This window comes from Moschus berezovskii, chromosome 8 (genome assembly GCF_049115385.1).
Source record: "Moschus berezovskii isolate FMDL1 chromosome 8, NW_MosBer_1.0, whole genome shotgun sequence".
Lineage (NCBI taxonomy): Eukaryota > Metazoa > Chordata > Mammalia > Artiodactyla > Moschidae > Moschus > Moschus berezovskii.
This window is the reverse complement of record NC_142467.1, coordinates 107,218,225-107,237,356: the sequence shown is the minus strand read 5'-3', so window position 1 is coordinate 107,237,356 and position 19,132 is coordinate 107,218,225. Positions and strand designations below refer to the sequence as shown.

Below are 19,132 nucleotides of genomic sequence, written 5' to 3'. Positions count from 1 at the left end.
TATCAGACTGGAGACAGAGACCTCCTGGCATCTCATGGGTGGTGGCCAAGTAAGGTGCTCAGCGCCCTTTACAGGGCACAGCACGGCCCATCACAGGGAAGGCTCTGGCCCCAGCGAGGCCGAGAAATCCTGGGGGAGGCTAAGGAACCGTTTATCACCCTTCTGGCCTCATCTCCCTCATCACCACCACAAACTCAGGATGTTGGTACTGGTGATATTCTGATCTATAATAAGAAATATAGGGACTTCCCCGGCGATCCGGTGGTTAAGACTTCGCCTTCCAATGCAGGGGGTGCGGGTTTGATCCCTGTTCAGGGAGCTGAGATCCTACATGCCTTGTGGCCAAAAAGCCAAGCATAAAACAGAAATCATACTGTAACAAATTCAATGAAGCTTTTAAAAATGGTCTACATCCAAAAAAAAAATCTTAAAAAAAATATTTGTTCTTAGTCTACTATTTCAGGCACAGAGCTCTTAAAACCCCTAGAGTTCCCCTAAGTGATGAAAGCAATAAAGGTGTCCTGTCATCTTTTTTTGGAGGTCGCATGGCATCAAGATCTTAGTTTCCCGACCAGGGATCAAACCCATGCCTCATGCAAGGGAAGTGCAAAATCTTAACCACTGGACTGCCAAGGAAATCCCCTGTTTTGTTAATGAGGTAATTAATTTTTTAACTTATTTCTGGTTGTACTGGACCTTCACTGCTGTGGGCCTTTTCTCTAATTGCAGAGACGGGGCTACCCTCTGGCTGCAGAGCTCAGGCTTCTCACTGCGCTGGCTTCTCTTGTGGAGCACAGGCTCTAGGTGCACGGGCCTCAGTGGTTGCGTGCATGAGAGTGGTTGCTCTGCCGCACGTGAAATCTTCCTGGACCAAGGATCAAACCCGTGTCCCTGCACTGGCAGGCAGATTCCTACCCATCGAGCCACCAAGGAAGGCCAATGAGATAACTTCTGGAAAGCACCTTAGTATGGGGGCGAGGTGCCAGGGGAACCAGCCACATGATTAGAACACTGAAACTTTCAACTCCAACCCCGTCCCCCAAACCTCAGAGGAAGGGAGAGGCCCCAGACGTAGAGTCCAGATGTCAGTGGCCAAATAATTAATCAGTCATGCCTATGTCATGAAGCCTCCATAAAACGCTTAAAAAACAGGGTTGGGAGAGCTTCTAATTTACTGAACAAATGAAGATTTGGGGCGAGTGGGGCACTCAGAGAGGGCGTGGAAGCGCTACACACCTCCTCCCATACTTGCTCTATGCATCTCTTTCATCTGAGTGGTTATTCCTGAGTTACGTGCTCTTATGATAAACTGGTAATCCAGTGAGTAAATGGGTTCCTGAGTAGTGAGCCACTTCAGCAAAATTAACTGAACCCAAAGAAGGGATCTGATCTACAGTCAACTGGACAGAAGCACAGGTAACAACCTGGACTTAAGACTGCCATCTGCAAACTATTCTATAAAAAATGCATAAACAACAAGGTCTATATTCAATATCCTATAATAAACCATAATGGAGAATAGCTTTAAAAAGAAGTGTGTGTGTGTGTGTATGTGTGTATGTAACTGAATCACTTTGCTATACAGAAGAAATTAACAACATTGTCAATCAACTGTACTTCAATTTAAAAAAAAGATTGGAATCTGGAGGGCAGTCCTTAACCTGTGGAATTTGATTCTTTTTATTTTTTATATTTTTGGCCACACCTGAGGCATGTGGGATCAGTTCCCTAACCAGGAATCTAACCCACACACCCCCGTGGTGGAAGGGTGGAGTCTTAACCACTAGAGAGCCAGGGAAGTCCTGGAGTGTGAGAACTGAGCTGAATTGTAGGACGCCCAGCTGCTGTCCAGGAATTTCATGGTGTGTGGATACTCCCCTACACACGCGGAACTGGGTGGTAGCATTTCAGTACTACAGTCACCCCCTGGCTTGGTATCCACCAGTGATAGCTTCCAGGCCTCCCCTCCTCCCTTGGATACCAACATCTGGGGGTGCTCGAGTTGCTTATCTAAAATGGTCTAGTGTTTGCATAACCTACTTATATCTCCCTGTATACATGAAATCACCTCCAGATTACGTATAATACCTAACAGATTGCAAACGCTATGTAAATAAACAGCTTCCCGCTCAAGGAAATTCTAATTTTGCCTTTTGGAACTTTCAGGAATTTTTCTTTTTTCTGCACTGCACTGCTTGTAGGATCTTAGTTCCTCAACCAGGGATGGAGCCCAGGGTGCGGAAGCATAGAGTCCTCACCACTGGATTACCAGGAAATTCCCTGGAATTTTTAAAAAAATATTTTTGATCTGTGCTGGGTTGAATCTTGACTATTATTATTTCTACCTGTCACAGAAGGAAACTGAGGCATGTGGAAGCCTTTCTGTACGGTGAGAAGTTTCCTAAAAACATTTTCATGCATGAGGTTTTCTTTTTAACTAGAATAAGGCAGGGCTGCATTGACACAGTAGAGGAAAAAGCTCATTCAAAGAAACTTCAGCCAATTCTCACTAAGCCTCCAGGCCCGCCTCTGTAAAAACAGGCAAATTCCACTGAGGGGCAATGAGAGGGCTCCTTAGAAAGGAAGATGCCTCTAGCCAGCCCTGGAGAATCTGAAATAACAGGCTAGAGTGGAAAACTGGGGCCCCCATAGGAGATTGGGACCTCACTTGTCAGAGATACCAGCCAAGTTCCTACACAGTTCGTGCCCAAGGTCTTGGCTGGGCCACAACTACCTCAGGTAGGAGGGTGTGATCCTGCTTGTCCGGCCTCCAATCCATCACATGTGGTTAAAAACCACAACTCCCTCCCACAGCCATTCTCCCTTTGTGAAACACCACCCCCTCCCCTGACTCCCGCTCATTCTAGGAGGTTTGGAGAGATGTGACACCATCCCCTGGCCACCAGAATGGGCATGTGGGATCCAGGCTTCACAAATTACAGTGTTCCTTCTTCCCCAGCCATAGTGATTGGCTCAGGGACTGGACTGTGACCCAAGCTGGCCAATGAGAATCAGCTATAGAGTTTGGGGAATTATTTGGAAGACAGGTGTTCTCTTTTTGCTGAGGGGTTGAGTTGAGAGGATATCAGTCAGCAGCCACCTATCATTGCCAAAACAAAAGTAAAGTGCAAAGCAGAGTGGCCAAGAGAGGAGGCCGATGACATTGGGTGAGCACCTGGATCAAGCTATACCTGAAGCATACAAACGTTGCTGCTCGAGCTGGGTTGAGGTGTGTTTTGACTGTCACTTATAACAAAACATGTTGTGACTGATACAGAACTCTAGTGGGACAGAATCAGCCTCTTTGAAGTTTCAGATGTTTGCTTTCCTCTCTCACCTCCAAGGGTAACCCAGAAAAGTGTGGCACTTGCGGGGGATAAGACTGTGGCATCAACCATGTGATCAGAGCAGGAACAAAGCCACACAAACCAACCGTGCCTGGGGCAACCGCCTGCAGATCCTGATAGGGAAGCACCTACCTTTACCCCACTCACCTTTGCCCCACTTACCTGTGGACTGTGCTTCTCCCACAGGGCAGGGATGAGCCTCTGGACTGTCTGATACTCCACTGGAATCTCATACACATGAAGATCCACGCTGTCCCCAAGCCCTAGTTTCTCCAGCTCCTGAAAGCAAAAGCAGAGGAAATGCTGTGGTCTTAGGTCCAGGTTGCAGGGATAACACAATCTCTGGGGATAAGCTGACCTGTCCTCAGAAAACAAGCAGGACTCCTGACTCATGGCGGAGCAGGAAGGCGCCCGTGCTCATCCCTCAAAGCTCCTCCCTCAGCCCCTTCCCCACCCATTCTCTCAGCATCTCTGTGGGCGGCAGCACGGTGCTGTGGCCTCTGAAGCTAGGCTCCTGGATTTGAACCCTCCCTGTGTGACCTTGGACTTCCCAGGTGGTATTAGTGGTAAAGAACCTGCCTGCCAAAGCAGGAGACTCAAGAGACGCAGGTTCAATCCCCGGGTCGGGAAGATTCCCCTGGAGGAGGGCATGGCAACCCACTCCAGTATTCTTGCCTGGAGAATCCCATGGTCAGGGGAGCTTAGCAGGCTACAGTCCATGGGGTCATGAAGAGTCAGACAGGACTGAAGTGACTAAACACATGTGTGACCTTGGGGAAGTCACTTAACCTCTCTTTGACTCAGTTCTCTCGTCTGTAAAATTGGGATAATGACGTATTTTCTTCACAAGGCAGTTGTAATAATTGAAGGAACTAATTCACACTAAAGAGTTTCAAGCAATGCTGCAATGCTTAGCATATTATAAGTGCTCAAATAATATTGGCTACCATTACTACTGTTATTTCTGCTGTTTGTTATTATGGTCTTCCTTTGTTATACCTGTTTTATTTATGATTTTGGTGCATGGTACATAGCAGGGTCCAACATATTTACAGATGGACCCAACTCATTAGAGAGTCTCTAACCATCTCAGGAATGAAGAGGTGTAAGAACATCATGGATTATAAACAAAAATGGGCTGTGATGACCCCAATGTTCATAGCAGCACTATTCACAATAGCTAAGACATAGGAGCAATCCAAATGTCCATCAACAGGTGAATGGATAAAGATGTGTGTGTTATATATGCATATATATGGAACACTAGTCAGCCATAAAAAAGAATGAAATAACGTCATTTGCAGCAATGTAGATGGACCTAGAGATTATGTTAAGTGAAGTAAGTCAGAGAAATACAAATTTGTATGATATAGGTGATATTATCCTTATCACTTATCTGGACACTAAAAAAATTACACAAATGAACTTATTTACAAAACAGGAACAGACTCACAGACATAGATAAAAACTTATGGTTACCAAAGGGGATAGGGGGGTGTCAAGGAAAAAGATAAATTAGGAGTTTGGGATTAACATACACAAACTACTATATATTAAACAGGCAAACAATAAGGACCTACTGTATAGCACAGAAAACGATAATCAATATCCCGTAACAACCCATAATGGAAAAAAGCTATATGCATATATACACATATGGATATACATATATATTATATATATATATATATTTACATAAATAAATGGGGCTTTCCAGGTAGCTCAGTGGTAAAGAATCCACCTGCGAATTCAGAAGGCACAAGAGATGCAGTTTCGATCCCTGGGTCGGGAAGATCCCCTGGAGGAGGAAATGGCAACCCACTCCAGTATTCTTGCCTGGAGAATCCCACGGATAGAGAAGCCTGGTGGGCTACAGTCCATGGGGTTGCAAAGAGTCAGGCATTGACTGAGCACACACGCATGCATATAGATATATATCTGGGAAAAGGGGCTACTGATGGGCCACCACAGGTGTACTTTTCTGGGGAAATAGGTGTTTTCTTCAGATTCAGTGTGGCAGGGCTCATGACTGGGCTTCTTCCCCCAGATTGGCGCAAGGTCCAGTGCACTGCAGACCCAGAAAATTTTCCTGGAGAAGTGGATGGCAACCCACTCCAATATTCTTGCCTGGAGAATTTCATGGACAGAGAAGCTTGGTGGGCTGTGGTCCAAAGTGTCACAAAGAGTTGGATATCTCACACTTGTGGGATTCACTAGAGGTGAGTTTTTATGTTTTTTTTTTTTTTTTGCCATGCCACATGGCTTCTGGGATCTTAGTTCCCCGACCAGGAATCGAACCCAGGCCCATGGCAGTGAAATTGTGGCGTCCTAACCACTGGACTGGTAGGGACAGGATAGGATAGTTATATAGGTGACTATGGAAGTTCCAGGAGGGGACAATGGATAGAGAGTAGAGAGGGAAACCTAGGAACTTTTGGGAGATTACTGTAAGTTAATGATCACTCATGTAAGCTATTGGAATGTCGTGGAATGAAACAACATGCTTAACTATAAAGCCAAAAATAAAAGCATGAGATATGCCCCAGGCCATTAGGTGGAAGAAAAATGCCACCGCCTTTTATCTATGTATACATACTCAGTCACGTCGGACTCTGTGACCCCATGGACTGTAGCCCTCCAGGCTCCTCTGCCCATGGAATTTTCCAGGCAAGAATATCAAAGTAGGTTGCTATTTCCTCCTCCAGGGAATTTTCCTTACCCAGGGACTGAAAGAGTGTCTCTGGAGTCTCCGGCATTGGTAGGCGGATTCTTTACCACTAGCGCCACCTGGGAGTTGCTGATGGACAGGGAAACCTGACAAGACTAAGCGATTGAATTGAACTGAGTGCCACCTGGGAAGCCCCACCACCCTTCCACTGATTTGAAGAAGCATCACAGTATTCTGAGTTGACCTTATAGGGTCAGATATTCTCCTGCCCGAAATGAAGGAAGAGCTAGTGATGTAAGCCTCACATCTACTCGAGGGAGACAGTCTTCCCCTCCCCCTTTCCTTTGACTATAAAATTGTAGCCCAGTTAATCCTCAGGGCAAAGCTCCCTCGCTTGCCTGCTTGCATCTCTTCCAAGCATCCTGTATTAATAAAGCTACATCCTGCCTCACTTTGTCTCTCACTGAATTCTTTCTGTGATGAGACTTCAAGAACCTGAGCTTCGTTAAATCCTTAAAACCAGGTGTTGTGATCTCAGTTGGAAGACCATGAGTTCTGGCCTGATTCAAGTTGCAGCACATGGGTTCAAGCCCCAGTCAGAGGTGAACGGTTCCAGGAGCACCAGGGGAAGATCCCAGAGGTGAGTTCTTGCCTCTCCTGCAGCGGCTGCAGGATTTCCTTCTCCAGTCACCTTGACCTTGCTACCCACACTATTCCAACTCCCTGCCCCATCGACTGCAGTTGCTCTAGAGTGTGTCCAGGAAAGGCGGGTCTCTCCTCACTGATGTGTGTGAAGTCACCTCAGTCGTGTCCGACTCTTTGAGATCCCATAGACTGTAGGCCTCCAGGCTCCTCTGTCCATGGGATTCTCCAGGCAAGCTGGAGTGGGTTGCCATGCCCTCCTCCAGGGGATCCTCCCAACCCAATCGAACCCACATCTCTTAGGTCTCCTGCGTTGACAGGCAGGTTCTTTACAGTACCACTAGCATCACCTGGGAAGCTCCCCCTCAGTGATAAATAACTCCAAATTGCTCCCCAAAGACGGTGTGTCAAGGTCAACTGGAGACAAGGACATCTGGAGGGTAGTGGGGGGAGTCTCAAATGCCAACACCAGGAACTAGGACCCCAACCCTCTTGCCAAGCCCAGTGATGTGTAAGATCAGGAGGAGCCCCCCAAGAAATTTCACAGCCAGAGAGATGAGGGCAGAATGCAAACGTGGTGCACGGTGAGCTGCAGACACTGGTGGGTAGATGCCTGGGGGCCAGGGGGTTATATTTTATGTGAAATTTATTTTAAAACACACTAACAAGAAAACTTTGTAAGATATGTAATTTCTTGCACAGTCATTTTTCTTGGTCACTAATACTTTTATTCTTCATGCTCCCTCGTCCTCTCAACTCCCCGCCTGTGGAGGTGGGAATCAGGGGGGATTTTCCTGAAAGGTTTGCACATCCAGAGATGAGACAGGCCTGGTGCTCCTGGCAGACAGCCACGATCTCTACCTGAACATACTGTTTTTTATTCCATCGAACCCCTGAGAAGAGCTGGAAGTTTTAGCTCTGTGCTCCCTGTTCCCATTCCCATGATTTTATCAATATTCACCCTGTTTCTGCACACTGCACACCCAAGGCAATTATTCTGAATGGCCACACATTAAAAATAACAAGATTTGGGATTTCCCTGGAGGTCCAGGGGTTAAAACCCTGTGCTTCCACTGAAGGGGGCTTGGGTTCAATCTTTGGTTCGGGAACTAAGATTCCACATGCTGCTTGGTGTGGGCAAAAAAACAAAAAAAAGACTTTACAGACCACTTTGCTTGAGGCTTATTGGATACACCCAAGTTTTGTTTGGGCTTCCCTGGTGGCTCAGAGATGGTAAAGAATCTGCCTGTAATGAGGGAGACCAGGGTTTGATCCCTGGGTTGGGAAGATTCCCTGGAGGAGGGCATGGCAATCCACTCTAGTATTTTTTTTAGAAAGCAAATCACTTTATTCTAATTAGTTCACAAACAATAACATCAGAAAAGCACGTTTAAGAGGCCACAACTGCTTCTTCTGCCAAACCCCAAACTCTTCTATATAGTGACAACGCCCTCTTCCACTGCAATCCTGAAGCACAAAAGCTAATAATGGTTAAGGAGAAGTTTAACAGATGGTCTCACACTTCATATCTTCACTATTAATTTTACTTTAATTGCTAAATCAACATGGTCATGAGAGGTGATTTTTCATGTCTTCAATTGGCACTTCTTGATTAAGCTAATCTGTTGGCCAGTTTGCACTGTTTCAGCACCTCAGCGAAACCCTTGCAAGGTTTAAGATCACCCTGGCTCTGTGCACACTCTAAAAACTGTTTCGCCTCATAGAAGCAGGGGCCATTCTGCTGCAGCTGTGCTGGCTGGGTTCCCTGAGGCTCCTGCTAAGTGACTCAGGCCTTGAGAGCTCAGCACTGCTTCCTCCACTGAAGCCCCCCGTGATGGTGTGACCCAGAGTGTGGCCCACGGCAGAACCCACAGCCATGCCGGCAGCAGTGGTTGCCAGCTGGGCCATCAGACCTGACTGCTGGGAAGCAGCAGCAGGGGAGCCAGCGGCAGACGGGGGAGCTGCTGCTGGTGGCTGAGCTGTGGGCACTGGCCTGCACGCTGCTCTCATCTGAGGCTGGCAGGAGGGGCCATGCAGGAAGTGTGGCCTTGGCTTCCACGAGGCATCTTGACTGCACTGCTAAGCCCACTCTAGTATTCCTGCCTGGAGAATCGCATGGACAGAGGAGTCTGGTGGACTACAGTCTATGGGGTCACAAAGAGTCAGACATGACTGAATGACTATGCACAGCACAGCACAGGTTTTGTTGGGCAAGTTGATTGGAGACCAAACCTCATCTCCTCTCCTGAATTGCCCCTCCTCTGTCCATGGAATTCTCCAGGCAAGAACACTGGAGTGGGTTGCCATTCCCTTCTCCAATGCATGAAAGTGAAAAGTGAAAGTGAAGTCGCTCAGTTGTGTCCGACTCTTAGCGACCCCATGGACTGCAGCCCACCAGGCTCCTCCGTCCATGGGATTTTCCAGGCAAGAGTACTGGAGTGGGGTGCCATTGCCTTCTCCGAGCTCAAGCATGGGCTGAGAACAAGCACAGATCTAGCCGAGCCTAGGCAAGTACTTGGTGCTCCTGAGGGTGACTTGCTCTCCTTAAATGTAAATGGGTTTGGACTCGCTGTTGGCTAAGACCTTTCTTTCCTTTTTATCCTTTCTTACATCTAAAAGTAGCCTCATCCATGTGACCCAGAAATCCCACAACTGGTCATAAATCCTGAGGAAACCATACTTGAAAAAGACACATGTACTCCAGTGTTCACTGCTGCACTGTTTACAATAGCTAGGACATAGAAGCAGCCTAGATGGCCATCGACAGGTAAATGGATAAAGAAGCTGTGGTACATATACACAATGGAATATTACTCAGCCCTAAAAAGGAACACCTCTGAGTCAGTTCTAATGAGGTGGATGAACCTTAAGCCTATTATACAGAGTGAAGTAAGTCAGAAAGAGAAAGACAAATATCATATATTAATGTGTATATATTCCATAACCTAGAAAGATGGTACTGATGACCCTACTTGCAGGGCAGCAGTGGAGACGCAGACACAGAGAACAGACCTGTGGACGCAGCGGGGGAAGGAGCGGGCGGGAGGACTTGAGAGCAGCATGGAAACACACACACTACTGTATGTAAAGCAGCCAGCCAGTGGGAGCTTTCTGTGTGACTCAGGGAGCTCAAACCAGTGCCCTGTGACAATCTAGAGGGGTGGGCTGGGGTGGGAGGTTGAAGGGAGGTTCGAGAGGGAGGGGACATATATATACCTATGGGTGATCCGTGCTGATGGATGGCAGAAACCAACACAATCTTGTAAAGCAATTATCCTCCAATTAAGAATAAATAATTTTTTTAAAAAAAGTAGCCTCAGGACTTCCCCGGTGGTGCGGTGGCTAAGACTGTGCACTCCCAGTGCAGTGGGGCCCGAATCTGACCCTTGAGCAGGAGCTAGATCTGGGTCCCATGGCCACAACTAAGACTTGGCAGAGCTAAATAAACAAACATTAAAAATAAAATAAAAGGAGCCTCCCTACTCACAACAGCTGAAAGGCAGAAACAGCCTGAGTGTTCATTAACGGATAAAAGGATGTAAACAAAACACAGTCCATCCACATAGTGGAATTTTACTGAGCCATGAAAGGGAAGGAAACACGGACTCAAGCTAAACCATGGATGAACTCTGAGAACCATGCTGTGTGAGAGAAGGCAGACGCAAAAGCTCACGTGTTACACGATTCCACTTACTCGAAACATCCAGGGCAGGCAAATCCAGAGAGACAGAAAGCAGATCAGTGGTGGCCAGGGGTTTGGGGCCTAGGGATGGGGAGTGACTGCTAATGGGGACAGCATTCCCTCTCTGGATGATAAAAAACATCCTGGAATTAGAGGCAGTGGTTGGACAGCAAGGTGAATGTAATAAATGCCCCTGGTTTGTATACTTTAAAAGGGTTAATTTTATATTATGTAAGTTCATCTCAATTTTTTTTTTTAAGAAAGGAAAAGCAGCTCTTCATTGCACAGATGGTGGAGGGTGGGAGTTGGGGCAGAGCCTCCAGAGCCAGGGGACCTGGTTTTGTTCTCCCTCCCCTCCCCCTGCTTCCTGGCTGGGTGACTCCAGGCAAGTCACTCCCACTCTGAGTACTTTAGTTCCCTCATCTGTAAATGGATGAACAGTGGTACCCATATCATAGGGGAAAAATAATAATAAAACAATACACATGAAAGGCCTAGTGCTGAAAAGGGCTCAAACCATGTTAAATTATATTTTAAAACATTAATGTGTTTCCTTTAAAAAAAAAAACCAGGGACTTCTCTGGTGGTCCAGTGGCTAAGATTCCATGCTTCCAATGCAGAGGGCCCAGATTTGATCCCTGGTCAGGGAATAAGGATCCCACATGCCATGGGGAATGACCAGAGAGAAGAAAAAGAAAAAATTACTCTGAATGAAAGAAACCAGACACAAAAGGACAAAAACGGAATGATTTCACTTACATGAGGTCCCTATTACCATGTGAGCCACCTAGGGCTTCCCAGGTGGCTCAGATGGTAAAGAACCTGCCTGCAGTGAGGGAGACCTGGGATCAATCCCTGAATCAGGAAGATCCCCTGGAGTAGGAAATAGAAACCTATCCCAGTATTCTTGCCTGGAGAATGTCATAGTACAGTTCATGGGGTTGCAAAGAGTCAGGCATGACTGAAGCAGCTGAGCCTGCACAGAGCAGTCAGAGTCATAGAGACAGAAAGTATTTGAAATGATGGGTGTCAGAGACTGGGGCGAGGGGAAGATGGGGAATGAGTGTTTAATGTGGGCAGGGTTCCAGCTGTGAAGATGAAAAAGTTCTGGAGATGAATGGTGGTGATGGTGTGGTGCTCAGTCCTGTCTGACTCTTGCTACCCCATGGACTGTAGCCTGCCAGGCTCCTCTGCCAATGGGATTTCCCAGGCAAGGATACTGGAGTGGGGTACCATTTCCTCCTCCAGGGGATCTTTCCCAACCAGGGAAGATCAAACCTGCATCTCTGGAGTGTTCTGCAGTGGCGGGCAGGTTCTTTCCCAGTAGCGCCACCTGGAAAGCCCATGGTAAGGATGGCTACACAACCGTGTGAACAGACTTAGTGCCACTGATTTGTACACCTGCAAACGGTTCAAATGGCAAATTTTATGTTATGTATATTTTACTGCAATTTGAAAAAGAAAAAGCCGGAAGCTACAGTCTGTACCAATCACCTTACTGAGCAGGGACACTAAAGACATCTGCTGAAGTGCTGACACCAAGGACTCTCAGGCACTTGTTATCAGGAAGACAAACAGCTTCCATCAGGCCTCTTTTCCTAACTATGGGATTTTAGCACATGATTCCCTGTGAGCTGTTCCCTGCGCACCGGACTCTCCACGTTGGAGATTTCGAATTTGGCTCTTTACCAACTATACTTCATTTGTTGAAAGCTGAGAACTATTAGATTCCAATTATAAATCCTCCAGAACTTTCTGGAATTCCTTCCTGCTTTTTCTCTCAATCTCAATGGAAAAATCTAAAATCTACACAGGATGGGACTTCCCTGGCTGTCCAGTGGTGAAGACTCCGAGCTTCCACTGCAGGGGGCGAGGGGGAACTAAGGTCCCACATGCCGCACAGCATGGCCAAATAAACAAAATGAAATCTACAGAGTAAATGGGCTTCCCTGGTGGCTCAGTTAGTAAAGAATCCATCTGCAACGCAGGGGTCCCAGGTTTGATCCCTGGGTCAGGAAGAACCCCTGGAGGAGGGCATGGCAACCCCCTCCAGTAATCTTGCCTGGGAAATCCCAGGGACAGAGGAGCCATGGGGTCACAAAGAGTCAGACACGACTGAGGGATAGACTGCCACCGCAGAGTAAATATCCACTTCCAAGCCCTCCACACACTCACGATTTGCAGGAATTTCACTCTCCCAACAGGAAGGACCCAGACATGTGAAGGCACCCAGTGTGGAGTCCTCCTCAGTTTCCTTAAATGATGAATTGCATCCCTTTATCAGGATCTTGAACATGTAGGGGAAATGGGGATGTACAAACTTTTCAAGAAATGTGAATTTCCCTGAAAGTCATGAGTTCAGAGCACAGTACACCTTTGCCCAGGCTTCAGGCTGGACAGTCCATCATGTTCAGTTCCTTTTCCCCAGTGGAGCTAATACTACTTAATATTTTCCTCAAGCTCAATCATTTAATTTTTTTCCCTTAAATAAATTTAGCCTTATCCCTAGGTGCCCAGGTGGCACAGTGGTAAAGAGTCCACCTGCCAATGCAGGAGACACAAGAATTATGGGTTTGATCCCTATGTCGGGAAGATCCCCTGGAGAAGGAAATGGCAGCCCCCTCCAGTATTCTTTCCTGGGAAATTCCAAGGACAGAGGAACCTGGCGGGCTACAGTCCATGGGGTCACAAAGAGTCAGACACGACTGAGTGACTGAGCACGCACACACACACACACACACAAATACTAGGTGACAATACCCATGAGTTACAGGGTAACTTTAATATAAAATACATTATATTAAAGACGTGTGCTTAGTTGACCAGTTGTGCATTATTAAAGACGTGGCCACCATAATTTCACGATTGCCTTATATACAGTGTGCGTATACTTTTCATAAAAGAAATATTTCAAAAATAATTTAAAGCACTTCTCTCTTCCCCCAAAAGTATTTTCAAGTTATTCCTTTAAAAATTAACTCAAGTTAAAAAAAAAAGAAAACTAACTCAAGTAGATAAACAACAAAGTCCCACTGTATAGCACAGGAAACTATAGTCAATATCTTGTAATAAACTATAATGGAAAATAATTTGAAAAATAATATATACATGTATATAATATTGTATATGTATATATATATAATTTTGCTATACAACTAACACAACATTGTAAATCAACTATATTTCTACTAAAAATAAATAAATAAATAAAAAACTAACTGAAGTAATTTTTTTGAACATGTTTGGACTCTGCCCTCAGGTTAAAGACAAAAAGAACCATCACTAAATACTAAATTCTAGTGAGTAGGTTTTCTTTGGGGGAAGTGTGGGTTAGCAATTCTGAAGTTCCTTTCTGTTTATTCTAGGATTGATCAAAGAAGTGAACACACTGGGGATCATGGGGTGGGGGGTAGGTCCACACTGTCGGAAGAAGGAGCTATATGTCTGTGATGCTGGATCCAATTTGGAGGTATCCGTGCCAATTTTCAGGGTTTTGATACAGAAATGGATGTGAGTTTGGGCGCTCTCAAAATACCACTATTTTTAAAATGGATAACCAACAAGGACCTACTGTATAGCACAGGGAACTTTACTCCATATTATATAACAACCTAAATGAGGAAAGAATTTGAAAAAAAGTAGATCTATGTATAACTAAGCCACTTTGCAGGACACCTGAAACCAATCGTTAATCAACTACGTTGGTGGTGGTGGTGTTTAGTTGCTCAGTTGTGTCCAGTTCTGCGACCCCATGGACTCCAGCCCGCCAGGCTCCTCTGTCTGTGGGATTTCCCCATCAAGAATACTGGAGTGGGTTGCCTTTCCTTATCCAAGGGATCTTTCCAACCCAGGGATCGAACCTACGTTTTCTGCATCGCCAGGCAGATTCTTTACCACTGAGCCACCAGGGAAGCCCTAATCAACTGTACTCCAATATAAAATAAAAAGTGGCTTTTTTTTTTAAACAAAGAGGCGCAGGGGCGGGTGAGTGGGTATGAATGTACACACCTCCACTTTCCGGCTCTGTCCATTGACAGAGCTCAGAAACAATGACATCCTAGTAGCAGTGAGCACACCCAGCTCCCCGATGTATGATTTTTTTAAATTTTTAATTGGGGGATTTCATTATGCTTTACACTGTTGTGTTGCCTCCTGCCAGCATCGATGTGAGTCAGCCATACATACACACATGTGCCCTCCCTCTTGAGCCTCCCTCGCAGCCCTCGCCCATCTCACCCCTCGAGGTCATTGCAGAGCAGTGGACAGAGCTCCCTGTGTGACACAGGGACTTCCCCCTCGCTGTCTGCTTTACACACGGTAGCGGACATACGTTGATGCTAAGAGTATGGAGCGCTTAATGAATGTGCCTGTTATCCTTGGGTGGAGGCCACGCTAATCTTCTCTGTATCATTCCAATTTTAGTCTATGTGCTACAGAAGCGAGCTCCACTACAAGGGTGAAGGCTTTCTTGGAGAGGTGGCTCATTTCAGGGATGGGGCAGGGGGAGCATGAAGGTGGACCTGGAGTTATGATATGACCCAGTAGTTTCCCTTCTGATACAAACATACACACCTAAGATACACGAAGACCCTCGTCCACACAAACACTTGTATGTGAACATCCATCCAGCATTACTCCTATAACCCAAAGGCAGAGATAACCCACATGGCCACCAACAGGTGAACAAATCAATGAAACACGATCTCATCCACACCGTGAAATATTACTCAGCCATGAAAAGGAGTGAGGCACCGATTCATGCTACAACAGGAATGGGTCTCAAAACTGTTTGGATTGCATGAGAGGAGGCGTGAAAGGCCACATCTTGTGTGAGTCCATTTTCATGAAGTGTCCAGAAATGGCAGATCCACAGAGACAGCAGGTAAATGAGAGGTGACCCGAGGAAAAGGAGGAATGGGCGTGATGCACAATGGGTAAGAGGCATTGTCTGAATGATGAAAACGTCTTGGACTTAGAGGTGACGGTTGTAAAACTCTGTGACTATAATCAATAAATCACTGAATTATACACTTTAAGAGGGTGAAATTTATGGTACATGATTATATCTCAATTTTAAAAAAGCACATAAAGCATCTGACATGCAACACTCAGGCAGAAATCAGTAAATCTAAAATTACTGGGAAATTAAATATGTATTTCCAGGGACTTCACTGGTGGTCCAGTGACTAAAGACTCCACAATCCTGGTGCAGGGGACACAGGTTCAATCCCTGGTCCAGGAAGATTCCACATGCCCCAGAGCAAAGAAACCTGTATGTGACAACTACTGAACCTGTGCTCTGCAACAAGAGAAGCCATCACAGTGAGAAACCTGCATGCAGCAATGAAGACCCAGTGCAGCCAAAAATAGATTAAATAAATTATTATTTTAGAAAAAAAGTGTATTTTCAAAAACTGGGCATGGAACCAAAAAAAGAAGAAAGCGCTCAAAAATAATGGGCTTCCCAGGTGGCACTAGTGGTAAAGAACCCACCTGAGAATGTAGGCGATGTAAGAGACTCGGGTTCAGTCCCTGGATGAGGAGGATCCCCTGGAGGAGGAAATGGCAGCCACTCCAGTATGCTCGCCTAGAAAATCCCATGGTCAGAGGAGCCTGGTGGGCTACAGTCCACGGGGTCGAAAAGAGTTGGACACGACTGAAGCGACATAACACAACACAAGAATGATAGGGACATGGACTACAGACACAGCAGCCAGCCTGAACAGGCTGCCCTGGGCCAAATGTGGGACAATTTGAACATCAAAATTAAGACAGTAAGAAAAGAATCTGGAAAAGAGTGTGTATATATATATATATATATATATATATAACTGAATCAGTTTGCTGTACACCAGAAACTAACACACTGTCAATCAATTCTAATCCAGTATAAAATAAAAAATTTTTAAAACATTGAGAGGGACTTCCCTGGTGATCCAGTGGTTAAGACTCTGTGCTCCAAATGCAGGAGGCTCAGGTTCCATCCCTGGTCAGGGCACTAGATCCTGTTTGCCACAACTAAAAATCCTGCATACTGCAACAAAGATCCATGTGCCGCAATTAAGACGGGGCATAGTCAAAGAAAAAATAATTTTAAAAATTAAGAGAGTAAGAGATTATCATCTGTGAAGGACAGTCAGTACCCATGAATTCACACAGATACAAATACACTTCCAGTAGAAAGCCTTAAAAAGTATCAAAGGAAAGAAGGAATTAGAAAACCATCATTTGGTAACCATCATAGGAAAATAATAACTAATTGAGGTGAGACTCCCCAGGAGATCCTAATATGATCTCGATGTAACTCTCTATGGGATACTTTTTCATTACAAAGGGCAAGAAAGTAACTTTGCAGAGAATAAACCCATCAGCTCTCACCTGTAACAAGTCATCAGAATATCCAGGGCCTCCTGATACCATCCTTGCAGAAGGACACAACATCACTTCTGTGGGATTCTTGCCCCAAACACACAGCCTCTGGTCTAGTCTTGAGGAAACACCACCCCGAGGGACATTCTTAGCCAACAACATCATCCGTGAGACCCAAAGGAAGACTGAGGAACTTTCCAGATCACAAGGGATTAAAGAAATGGGACGACTGAACCCTATGCACAATCCAGAATTCTCTTTTGCCATGAAGAATTTTAATAGGATGGTGGGCAAAATCTGAATCAGAACTGTATATTATAGAATTGTATCAGTGTTCAAGGAGTCTGATTTCTATCACTGTGCTGAGGTTGTGTTTGAGGAAATACACAGTGACATATTTAAAGATAGAGGGGTCTCGTGTCTGCAACTGACTCCTAAATAACACGAAGCATGAAACACAGAATTGTCTTGTGATGCAACCATGCCACTTCAGGGTGTGTGCCCACGGAAACTGAAGGCAGGGTCTTGAAGAGGTACCCCCTGTTCATGTTCATAGCTGTGTTACTCACAGGAGCTAAAATTTAGAAGCAACCCGAGTGTCTACTGACCCATTAACGGACAAGCAAAATGTGGTATATACATGCAATGGACTATTAATCAGCCTTAAAGAGGAAGGAAATTCTGACACGTTACTGTATGCGTGAACCTTGAAAACATTACGCTAAATGAAATAAGCCAGACACAAAAGGAAAGAACTGGATTGTTCAACTTATATGAAGTCCCTAGTGTAGTCAGAGTCTTAGCGACAGAAAGTACAATGATAGCTGCCAGGGGCTGTGGGGAGAGGGGAGAATGGGGAGTTAGGGTTTAATGGCAACGGAGTTTCAATATGGAAGATGAAAAAGTTCTGGAAATGAATGATGGTGATGGATGCAAAACAATGTGAATGTACTTAATGCCACTGAACTGCACACTTAATAACAGTTAATGTGGTAAAGTTTATGTTATATGTATTTTACCACAACTTAAAAAATTACTTAGCAGTAAGAAAATATTTTAAACTATATTTATCTACCTAACCTATTTATCTATGTGCTTAGTCATGTCTAACTCTGTGTGACCCCGTGGACTGTAGCCTGCCAGGCTCCTCTGTCCACAGAATTTTTCAAGCAAGAATACTGGAGTGGGTTGCCATTTCATTCTCCAAGGGATCTTTCCAACCCAAGGATCTAACCCAAGTCTCCTACATAGGTAGACAGATTCTTTACCACTGAGCCACCTGGGAAGCCCCTAATTATCCATGCTGCTGCTGCTAAGTCGCTTCAGTCGTGTCCGACTCTGTGCGACCCCATAGACGGCAGCCCACCAGGCTCCCCCGTCCCTGGGATTCTCCAGGCAAGAACACTGGAGTGGGTTGCCATTTCCTTCTCCAGTGCATGAAAGTGAAAGTGAAGTCGCTCAGTCGTGTCTGACTCTTTGTGCCTACCAGGCTCCTCTGTCCATGGGATTTTCCAGGCAAGAATACTGGAGTGGGTTGAATTATCTATAGAGAAATGCAATGTAATGTTAACATTTGGGGACTCTGGGTGTGAAAAGACTTCTTTGCACTATCCTTATAACCTGTCAAAAAATAATTTTTTTTTTAATGAATGGGGTTAAAGATGGCTTTCTCTCCCACCACTGCTGAGAGGAGAAATCTCCAGCAAAGACCTTCTCTCAACATAAGGTAAGTAATTTCATCTATCTTTATATCCTGTCAACAACAACCTTATTTTTCCTTACCTTCCTGCCCCTTACAGCTTGAAATTTTCCTGTCCCCTCTCTGGCTTTTTTTTGCAGAAATGGACCTGGCAGCCCTTTCTGGCAACAAAAGATGAAAGGCCAGTAATTTAAAAAATCCACGACTTCCCTGGTGGTCCCATGGTTAAGAAAGAATCCGCCTGCCAATGCAGGGGACACCAGTTCAATCCCTGGTCTGGGAAGAATCCACATGGAGCAGAGCAACTAAGCCCGTGTGCCGTGACTACTGAAGACTGAGCCCGAGAGCCTGTGCTTGGCGACAAGAGAAGCACTGCAGTGAGAGGCCCGCACACCACAGCCAGCAGGGCGCCCCACTCTCCACAACCAGAGAAAGCCCACGCGCAGCAAAGAGGACCCAGTGCGGCCGAAAATAAATAATTTTTTAAAAGGATCCTAAAGGAAAAAATCCATCCCCCAGGTTAAGTGAGGACTTCAAAGGATTACCTTTATTCATTTAGAGTTTCGCTTGGGGACTTGTCCTCAAAGCGAGACTGCTGTCCACGCGACAGGCCACCCAATGTGCGGGCAAGTCAGCTGGTGGGTGGGGGGCTGGGAGACCGAAGATGCTGCTGACTCGGTGAGGAACCCAGCCAGGGAAACTCTAGAGGGCACAGGAACCCTCTC

The 19,132-nt window shown here is 45.7% G+C and overlaps 1 protein-coding gene, 1 non-coding gene and 1 pseudogene across 2 annotated transcripts in view; all 3 read right to left on the bottom strand.

The window, feature by feature from the left end:
- PGPEP1 (pyroglutamyl-peptidase I) overlaps positions 1–19,132 on the bottom strand; it is a 36,495-nt gene that overhangs the window by 10,596 nt on the left and 6,767 nt on the right. The window contains 1 exon segment of the mRNA XM_055430702.2: positions 3,510–3,626. Within this exon segment, the coding sequence (XP_055286677.2) occupies positions 3,510–3,626 (117 nt within the window).
- Positions 6,928–13,363, bottom strand: LOC148777188 (coiled-coil-helix-coiled-coil-helix domain-containing protein 2 pseudogene; annotated as a pseudogene).
- Positions 14,679–14,785, bottom strand: LOC129559637 (U6 spliceosomal RNA). The gene has a single exon (XR_008686589.1). It is a non-coding gene; the product is annotated as a U6 spliceosomal RNA (small nuclear RNA).